This window comes from Botryllus schlosseri, chromosome 8, assembly GCF_051294905.1.
Source record: "Botryllus schlosseri isolate E-star chromosome 8, Bs_hap1, whole genome shotgun sequence".
Taxonomy (NCBI): domain Eukaryota; kingdom Metazoa; phylum Chordata; class Ascidiacea; order Stolidobranchia; family Styelidae; genus Botryllus; species Botryllus schlosseri.
In genome coordinates this window covers 4,862,546-4,873,005 of record NC_137243.1, presented here as the reverse complement: position 1 = coordinate 4,873,005, position 10,460 = coordinate 4,862,546, and the positions used below count along the sequence as shown (strand labels likewise).

At 41.3% G+C, this 10,460-nt stretch overlaps 1 protein-coding gene across 1 annotated transcript in view; it reads right to left on the bottom strand.

The window, feature by feature from the left end:
* LOC145443994 (uncharacterized) overlaps window positions 1-10,460 on the bottom strand; it is a 28,445-nt gene that overhangs the window by 1,455 nt on the left and 16,530 nt on the right. The window contains exons 15-24 of the mRNA XM_080321894.1: window positions 10,148-10,391; window positions 8,192-8,449; window positions 6,343-6,504; window positions 5,259-5,519; window positions 4,251-4,468; window positions 3,270-3,467; window positions 2,825-3,025; window positions 2,562-2,750; window positions 1,450-1,698; window positions 212-512 (exon numbers count right to left, since the gene is read on the bottom strand). Coding sequence (XP_080178020.1) covers window positions 212-512; window positions 1,450-1,698; window positions 2,562-2,750; window positions 2,825-3,025; window positions 3,270-3,467; window positions 4,251-4,468; window positions 5,259-5,519; window positions 6,343-6,504; window positions 8,192-8,449; window positions 10,148-10,391 — 2,281 coding nt within the window. The remainder of the gene's footprint in view (window positions 1-211; window positions 513-1,449; window positions 1,699-2,561; window positions 2,751-2,824; window positions 3,026-3,269; window positions 3,468-4,250; window positions 4,469-5,258; window positions 5,520-6,342; window positions 6,505-8,191; window positions 8,450-10,147; window positions 10,392-10,460) is intronic.

The following is a 10,460-nucleotide window of genomic DNA, read 5'->3' as shown; positions in this document are numbered from 1 at the left end:
TGTGATTTCTTTCATGATCAATCAATCAATCAATCATTTATTTGTCACACCAGTGAAAATCCGGTACGGACCAGGATGACGACGAGGGGCCGCAAGGCCTTAGTACACAGTCGCCACCTGAATGACAGTGACCATTATTGACGCAAGTGGAGTGCGCGGTACAGTAAATGTATTTAAATTCGTTCAATTGCATGTGCTGTTGCGAACGTACCTGTCGACCCGCGCCTAAAGCTCGTGGATCTCATAAACGCCGGTACCAACGATCTCATCGGTACCGGAGAAGGCATCGCATCCCTCTTAGGTTCTGAAACGGCTGGGATAGGACTGCCTGTCTCTTCCTTCGCGATAATTTGTTGTTGCGCGTCAGCCGTTGCGTCCACGGTTCCCTTCATTTCTTTGGTGTCGGAGAGCAAATCCTTCAGCATCGCGTCGTGGTCGACGCTTTTGGCCTTCAACTCTTTCATCATTGACATCATTTGCTGCATCGTGTCTTGCATCACTTCGCCTTCGGACTGTAACACGAGAATTGCTGTGACGGTTTGTCGGTATATCAGGGCAGTACGATTAAGGATTTGAGCGATATCAAGGTCAGGAATAATAAAAATAAAAAGTTGGTCTTGGGCCCCTAGGGTGATAAACCAAACTTCTGGTGGCTTACCCCAGACGTCCATCCACATGCACATTTTCACCTGTACTTGTGGACGCAATTTATTATAGTCATTAGTGAGCCATAGTTTACACCACCTAATCGCGCCAAGCACGAAAATTTTCTACAGTTCATGATTGAATTACCCAATATAAAATGGGGAATCGTGTATATATTGCTATACATTTTTAATCCTCTCTCGGCCCACGCAATCAGCTAAGTGAGGTGTCGTCTTGGAAAATGTAGGGCCCGGAAATGATTTAATATGAACTGAAATTGATTTTTGGAATTTAATTTGAACTAGGAATTTAATTATTGGTATAATGACTTCGTTACTTGATGTTGTTTCGTGACCTCCTATATCTGCTATGTCAAAAGATATTGAAATCGCCCAAACGTACTAAATTAAAAGATGTACTCGATTTCACATTGGCATTTCTTCACTGGCAAATATTTTTTCTGTGCGGGATGGCATTTGTCTTGTAGGGTTCCGATTTCCAGGACAGGAACATTCGGAGCCAGTCATTTGGGCGTATATGGACAATTAAACATATGTGTTTTGTATATTGTATATATCTGCATAAGGGCAGTCCTTTTTGGCCAAGGTTTTCTATATGTCGATTCTTCTGGCAGGCTTCTCTGAGTCGTATGTTACATGGCGTAGAACTTCACATGTCTTGGTGCGTCGTGGCGCGGTAACGGCCGACGGCGAAATGCCCATTTCTATCATGCATATCTTTTCTAGGGGGAAGAGAGTACCCAATAATCAAGATACATGGCAACATCAAATCGCGCGCGCCTACTTTCTGAGAAGACTTGACGGCCGCTATGTTCTTCGCCGACAGGCTCTTGTCTTCGAATATCGCCCGCGTCAGCGCGTTCCTCCCGCGAAACTTGTTGGGCCTGACGATAGCGGATTTTCTGACGAATCTTTGCCTTATAATGTCGGGCACCGCGAACTCTACTTCCAACGCCAGCTCAACCTGCATCTTCAACCTTTCTAGAGTCGCATGTTGCTGCACCTCCATGATATCGCCGACCGCCAAACCAACCTGCGAAACGATAGCTTCGATTCATATCCCGCGGTCTGTAGAGCCGCTTTACACTTGGATTTTTTAATGTGTAAAGTATAGTGTAGGGTGTTTTTCCGTCACGTATATGAGTTTAGTTGTCAAAACGACCCTGTACTGCGCTGATTGAATATGTTCTCGAAGAATGCACCATAATATGTGATGTCATGATGAAACTTCTTGCTATTTCGAATTAATAAATACTAGTCAGTCTTTAAGATTGCAGGACAGCTATCTGACATATCAACCTCGCCTATTGTCACACGCGTCATTCATTTTCATCACTGGTTGCCTAATATTATCCCTTCTATCTTTCGATCCAGTGAGCATGACTCTCAATTACATCGCTTAGGCCAAGTGCGCTGGGTGTCTGATTTCAAATACCACGCCAAGTCGTTTCGACACCTTCCTATCTTTTCATTGTATCGCAATCGTGTGGTGTTTTGAAATGATGAAATTATTTATAAACCGATACCGATACAGATTTCAAAAGCAGCCGACTACAGTGACTGCTAAAAGTCTTTGTAATTGAGTATAAATTGACGTCCCCACATTTAAATCTACTTGAGTAGTAACATTATTGACCATCTCATTATCATAGGGATGAACTCTGATATGATATTAACGGAAATTGATTCAATGTCCAAGTTTTTGCGAATGAAGTAGGCTAATTGTAATTCTAATCATTTGGAAAAAACTGTTTAGCTATAATTCTAATATTCATCTTATTTGAAGACCACAGGATTTTCTAGTTGACCAAGTCTGCTCGAGTATGCGAAGTAGTCTTAATGAGGCATGGCATACTCCATATACTGTAGAAGTATGCCTGTATTATTCTGACCTACCAGCAGGTTCATTATAATGATCATCATCACGATAATGAAGATAGAAAACAAGATGTAGGTCAGGATCAGGTAGTTGACTTTCTCCGCGTACTCTTCCGATCCGCCGAGGAAAATTCCCGTGAAATCCAACTCGCCGACCATCATAACAGTAGCTTTCAGGATCGATTGAAACGTGAATTCAAACTCAATCTGTAGTGCGCAGTGATTTTCCGCTTTGACTCGGGTGATATTATATAAATTGAATACGAATAATATGATTTTACCTCGTTCTGCAGCAAGGCGTGAAACGTGAAGGCGAACGAGAGAATGAAAAGCAAAAATACGAGAGAGAACTTCGAGAACGTTTTGAAGATGTCGTTGAACATGACCACGTAAATTCCGAGATATGGGATTTTCTGGATGTACAGGAGCAGATTCATCCAGGACAGAAACAGCGCCATCACGCCACATTGCCACTGCCAGTTCTGAAATTATACATATACACTTGAAGAATATATTCATATGCAAATAAACCAGAATATCTTTCGGCTAGTCAGGGGTAATCGTCAGTAACTAGTAGAAAATTGAAACAACATTGTATATCAACAATCGAAGTTGTAAATCGAGGAGTCCATTTATCACTCGGCAATTCGTCACGGTCTAACTAGAATTTATAGAATACTACTATCCAGTGTGACGTGTCTAATTCAATAACACTGCAAATCTCACTTGTCGGATTCCAGTTTCGATTTGAAAAGTGTCGATGATAGGGCCGTAGACGGGGAGCTCGTTCAAAATCTCGCTCGAGTGCGACAGGTCGAATCCCCAGGTGTCGATCACGAGAAGCTGGCACAGGACGTACAACGTGAACTCGAGAAAGAAGATCGGTTTTAACGCTTCCCACGTGTAGTTCCAAATTTGGAAGATCTGAATCAGATGTGATTGAAGTATACTGTGTCAAATAACGCTGTTTGTTTGTTTGTTTGTGGTATTTATGGTCTTTGTCAACTACTATGGTCAAGGTCATCTACACCAGGCCGACATTCTTCATTTTTATTCCGTAGCTGCCGACTTGTCGCACGGCCTAGCACTCTACTTCCAGGTTTTTTATAAGACACCGCCTACGCGGATGAGATGGCGAGGAGGAGCCTAGATAAAACCTCCAACAGTTAGGTAGGAATTCTGAAGTCGGACTCAAACCCGCAACCCATTGGTGTCGCAGCTGTGGAACATAACATACCACTACGCTATCCCGTCACAAATCACGTTGTGTGGGGAATGTGCCCACTGCCCATAGGTGGCAATAGCGTAATGATGATGGAGTTGCAACACCAATAGGTTGCGTGTTCGAGTCCGGCCGAGGTGTTCTCTGGAATACCTTCTCAAGTGCCATCTGATCCGCATAGCCGCTGTCTTAAAAAGCCTATAGACGTGGGCCGTGCTACAAGTCGGGAACTACGGAATGATCAAAAGAATATCGGCTTGGTGCAAATTACCGTTGTAGTCGAAAAGCAGGATGAATACACAGTCGGATTGCTGACGAGATATTGTCCCACAGTCTCGTCACATCTATGGCATTTCGGTAGTAATATTTTGGCGCAATCAGTCACGTAAGCTCATATTAAACAATTCTACGAAATGACTGATGTTCCTAAATCTCCATATTCATACGACATCATATACCATTGATTTTTATGAATAGGAACTTACCAGTCGGATCAAATTGAAATCGCAAAATATGAGCAGGATATACTTCACAGCAATCTCCCAGTCTCCTTTGTATCGGCATTCCGTGCCCCATTTCTTCTCGGCTCCGGGCAAGCAATAGTAGCAGCCTGTGATCCATTCGGGATCGAAAATACCTTCCGGATACGTCGACATCAAGTAGAGAAATCGTCGCCGAGCGCTGTCTTCCTCTTCCTCGGTAACTGATTAAATAGTGTTGATGTTTTCGCCATGTACTGTGTCAAGCCCATGTTCAGAGAAATATAAAATTGATGATACGATTATACAATGTCCTTTCCAATTCTCTACTAGTTGGACGACAATCAACTTTGACTATGGTGTCATCTGAGATATTCGGGTTTATTTCAACATGAATATATTATTCAATTGTATATTGAATTAATGTACCTCGAAGAAGCTCTTTGGAGAGAGAAATGCTTAGGAAATATGATTCAATATGTATCAACGTTCGAACATGAAACATTTGTCGGGTGGAACGCGCAAAGTCGATCTAGTGGCGGTTTCGTGATGACACCATCACTACTTTTTACCACAAGTTCGAAATAAAATACAGTCTGCGTATCTATTGTTTTTCTTCGATCAAGACACACAATGTGCAACGCAGCGCCAAATACACAATGTAATGTGATTATACATCAGATGGGAGGGTGTCGAAACGACCATGTGTGGTCATTCTGGTCAATCTATACCTAGCATCGAGAAGCGTTCCTCAAGTACAAGTAAAATTTATCCCGTAAATTTCTACTCGAACACAAGTAGGAGTGGCGATTTCTAAGATATGTCAAAATTATTTTGAGTGGAAGTAAAAAACGAAGATGACAAGTAGCCCTACTCAAGTAAGTAATTTCAAAAGGTACATTTGGTCAAGGGGTGGTGTGGGTCTTGACCACAACAGAACCCTGATTCACTACATATAACCATCTTGGAACATACAACAGGCCTATACTAACAAAACAATAGCACACGACTTACCGTTGCAGATTTTGCACGTTTTCGGGCAGGTTGCCTGCATCCAACCCGCGCCGCACCCGTCGCCGCTCTGGGCGTTGACCTCACAGTAGGAACTCCAATCGCTGCACGAGCTGAATTTCTGGAAGCATTCCGAGTACTCGCTCGGCAGCCCTTCGTTGTGAACCTCGTAGCAGCACGCGCGCGCCTCGCAGTTCAGCCGGTCTATCCCGGGCTTCCCGCAAGGTCTCCGGAGTTCGTCCGGTATGTGGCAATACGGATCGACTGTGAATTGAAATTTTGGATTAGGCAACTATTGGCATTTCACCATTATTAGAGTCTGCAAACTAAGCAGGGCTCGCAAAACTGCATGGAGTCGACGTTTCACGCATGTGTGTACTGTCATGAACCGACAAATGGAGTGCATCCCCACTACATACTGGGTATCCAGACATGAACAACTACATATAATTATAGTTATATTAATTCTAATTGGACTAACTATAGCGATATGCCGGTAATCTAATTCTAATTTAATTTGCGTGATGTTTACTATGTTATAATTGGGATTTTAATCTAGTTTCTGGTATTCTTGAAAATAGTACACGAGAACTGTGTCAAACGAGCCAAGCTCGGTGTTTAAACATTAGTCGTTCTCATGCTCATGCGATCGAGCTATGATTTAATATGAACTGAAATTGATTTTTGGAATTTAATCTGACCTGGAATTTCATTCAATGTCCAGGTTTTTGCGAATCCAGTTATTCAACATGCAGTCTAATTCGCAAAAAACACGTGTAGCTGTGTAGAAAAGCTGTAAATTTTCTGCTTGTCCATCCTTGCTAATATCTAGTTACGCATTTACATTCCTAAGAGCATGTCTGATATGTCTTCGTATGCGCCCCAAAATGTAAAAAACATGGTGATTAGTTAACGCGACACCTATTTAGTGGTTCCAGGAAAATAATAGCCGCAGGTCGGCGTGTACTGGCCCAAACGTGGGTGGAAATGACAAAGACGAGCTGGCGCTATTTCATTCATATGATTGAGCTCGAGATAATAAGACTTATTTACCAAATGCGAATAGTTACAAGCAATATACGTATACCTTCAGTGCAAAAACCCCAGAGCCTGTCCCTGTCGTAGCTTTCGGTAGCTGAACACCACTCTCCGTCTTGATGCGCTATGCAGCTTTCGTGCTCGACTCCGCCGAAGATAAACGGAAAGCTGCATTGCGTGCCTCTTGGTAGCTGATCGTTGAGCACGTATACTGCGGACGCAAAATAACAAATGTAATGTAATAAAGTGGAACTTCTGCGGCTTGATCTATTTATCGATATGCTAAGAAAGCATGATTGGCCATGACATCTGAGTCGGGTTTTGATGGTTTACAAAACATATTGGTAAAGGATCCGTGATTTATGTCATAACTGTAATCTTGTCAATTGATCTTTCATCAAATCGCCTATATTGCAGAGATGAGCATGGATTAGGATTAGGTTTTGAAAAAACAGGATTTGTGAAATTTTGTAGGATTTGGATTGGATTTGGATTAGACATTTTTTTCAGAACGGATTAGGATTTGGATGGGATTTACCTATTTTCTGGGAGATTGAAATGTCGTGTGGCGAATGGCGACAAACTTTATTCAGATCAGTTATTAATGTACTTGTGGTTACTAAGTTATCTTGAATCAAGTGAATCGTTGGTTGTGATGGAAAATTTTCGAATCCCTCCATTGCATAAATTAGTATTTTTCCTTGGAATTGGATTAGGATTGGACATGGACTTGATTATGAAAAAGTTGTGGATTAGGATTTGGATTTGAAGGTTCGGATTTGGATTGGATTAGGACATAGAAATTTCAAATCCGCTCATCTCTGCTATATTGACTTATGATTAGGTCTGGGCAAGCTGAGTGATTCTATTCAGAATTCAGTATCACTCAGTAGTCAGTATGACGTCGCAACAGTATGAAAGGTGTAGAAAGCTCAAATATGAACCTTTTATGTGACCACACGAATATGATGCCTTTTCTATATCATATAAAAGACAATTTGGTATTTTTTGTCCTTGCATATTTCATCGCACTTTGTGACAATGCTGGGAATTAACCAGGACTCCTTTAGTAGGATTTGTCCTCCTTTTCCAGGGAATCAAAAATGTCCTCCGAGGACGCCTAAATGTCGTCCTTTTTAGCAATTCGTCCTCGTTCACAGCACTGACAGCCAGGCGATTGTACGTATAGGCACAATTAAAAAACGCCATAAATGACGCGAAATCTAGAATCTGGAGAGGAGCTTTCGGAAGTCGAATTGGAAAAATGACCTTTTTTTTATCAACGCAACAGTATTTCTCGTAAAGATTTTCAAATTACCCGTTTTCTCGTCCGATATTATAAATTTTGTGATTTGTAAAAGTTTACTCTTTACAGGATCTCGACATATGCTAACCCTACAATAAATATGACTCAGGACTTGGGCAATTGCGTCATTTCAACTCAGAAACTGGTATCGTCTGTCACAAATACAGCGCGAAATGTAGTGCCTCACTGAGACAAGAGTCTCGCATGAATATCACGCCGTATAGATATTGTCAACAGTTTTCGTTATACCCAAAAGTCCCGTATAAATGAACTATTCTTCATAATAACGAGCTTGCATGTGAATGGTATATTGACTATTGTTAAATATTATAAATTCAGAACAAGTTATGCAATCATCTGGAAACCTGGAACATTAACATAGTCTATACATAGTAATAGAATTGAATTCTCCAAATTGAACTGGCATAGTGCAGCATTTCCAAATATACATACATACATACATACATACATACATACATACATACATACATACATACATACATACATACATACATACATACATACATACATACATACATACATACATACGTACGTACTTCGTACATACATACATACATACATACGTACATACCTGGACACATCGGCACGTTGCATTCCTCCCGCACTATCCACTCAGTGTTAACCTCAGAGTAGTTGCTGAAACACCACGGTCTGTCTAGCAGAGATCCCGGATTTCTGCAGTAATTCTTATCCAGCCCCGCGTGGGGATAGAGACTGCTGTCGGTACTCGTTGTGGACCATTCGATGCACGTCTGATTGGTTAAGGTCTGGTTCACGAAACCGCGATACGTGGACCCTTGCTCAAGCAAACTGTAGCAGAATTTCGGCGCTGTAAATCAAGTATCATCCATTTAAACCAGGCATATCAAACTCAATGTGGGTCGAGGTCCGAACTAATAAAATGATGCCAAATTATATACAGATCAACACGTTTTTAATGGGTTGCTTCATTATCTATCTGATTATGAACCATTACTATGACTCTTGTCCCATGGGTCACGATCACGATGATATAAATTGGCACATACTTCGATGCGTTCTTCGTTTGTAATCTTGATGGATTGAGGCTACATATATATACTATTAGTCAAATAAAGAACTATGAATTCAAGATTCGGTATTCACTCATAGTGTGAGTTTTGTAAGAATTAATTATATCAGTTGACTGGAATGGAAAAGGAGCAATACCATACATGTTCCATTAAAGATGTTATGTAATATTTAGTACAAAATTTAAAACCGTGATTCGAATACTTGAATCGAATAATATGTTCAGACCCAAATATTTTCGGCTGACACGAGTCAGGGGTAATCGTCAGCAACTAGTTGAGAATTGAAAAGAACATTGGATATCAGTGACGAGTCTCAACCGAAAATATTAGGGTTTATTTCAATTGTATAATAAAGTTCTGTACCTACAAGAATCTCTTCAAATACTTGAATCTATAATAATGCTACGAATCGCGTTGAAAACGCTATGACCAAGCACATGAAAAAGTTTCCGATATGCGAGAAAAGTGACTCGAAGTAATAACATTATCCTTTGTGAGTCGCGCCTTCAATGTCAGAACAGGAAATGCTAATGTGATTAAGTGGCACGCACCATTAAGCGTACATACCGCCTACATTCACACCGTGCAACACAATCGAATTATGTCGCCAGAAAAAAGAACCAAAATAACTTAAGAACCGTGATCGACGTCACTCGCGTTTTAATAGCGGAAATTCTAAAATAGTTTCAGCTATGTAGATGGTTTTAGTCGTTGATTATTTTTACATAACGAACCGAGACAAGAATGTCGAGGATATACTCGTAAATTCGTAATGTTACGATGTCATTCATCCTAGTACATACGAACTATTAGAGTCATTCGATAAGAACATGGCGTTTGAGTTGCGAGAACAACCATTGAATCTTGACATTTGCGAGCCGATCTGCAAGCCTGTGGGAACTCCGAATTTTCAATGAGCCATAAAAACAAAAAAACGACCAGAAAACACATCCAAATACACATGTGATAAATTACTATAGATTACTGATGCACGAAATGAACTCTGCATCAGCAGATTGTAAAAAGAGCAAAACAATTAAAATATGATTTTCAAACAAAACGAAAATAGGATGAATATTCATTGCAAATCAGTGCATAGTCTTCTGCTGTTCACTTTCAGATACCAGTTCAGAAATGCGAGGCTTCACCTTGGAAAGTGTCGTCGTATGGTTCGACCGGAACGTAACCGCGTCAATTGCAAATGAGTTTATAAATATTGGAGATAGAATTGGCATTTCAGAATGACAGGGTTTCTATTTCGAACAACAACCGCCCCTTGCGCACGCCACTGCACACGACATGCCCCAACAACGTCACCATTCGACTACTGTTCGGGCCTGTTGTATGCAAACAATGATGGTCATGGTGGGCGTATCATCACAAATCATATGTAGGAGTTGGGACCTTGGGAGTATGTCTTGGCCTCCAGGCAACACTGGCTAAAAACCACTGATCTATATGTTAAATATACTCGCCGGAATAGTTGGTCAAATGTTGGTCTGTGAATTCCTGATAGAATCTCCTGTTTGCGAGCGACTTCAAAAAGTCCACTGTGTAAGGAGGCGGGATCAGCAGCATGTAAACGTTCAGCAAGATCACGAACACGGCCAATAGCAGGAGACTGGAGTAATAGACGGCTCCGCCGTATTTATTCCATTTGTATTGCAAAAGAGCGGTGACGACAGGGTGTTGGAGTAACGCTTCTCGCTTCGCTGACACCTGAAGGTTATAGGAAGTGAAACAGTGACGTGCGGTAAGTTTCGTGGCTGGGGACGCACTGACCCCTTT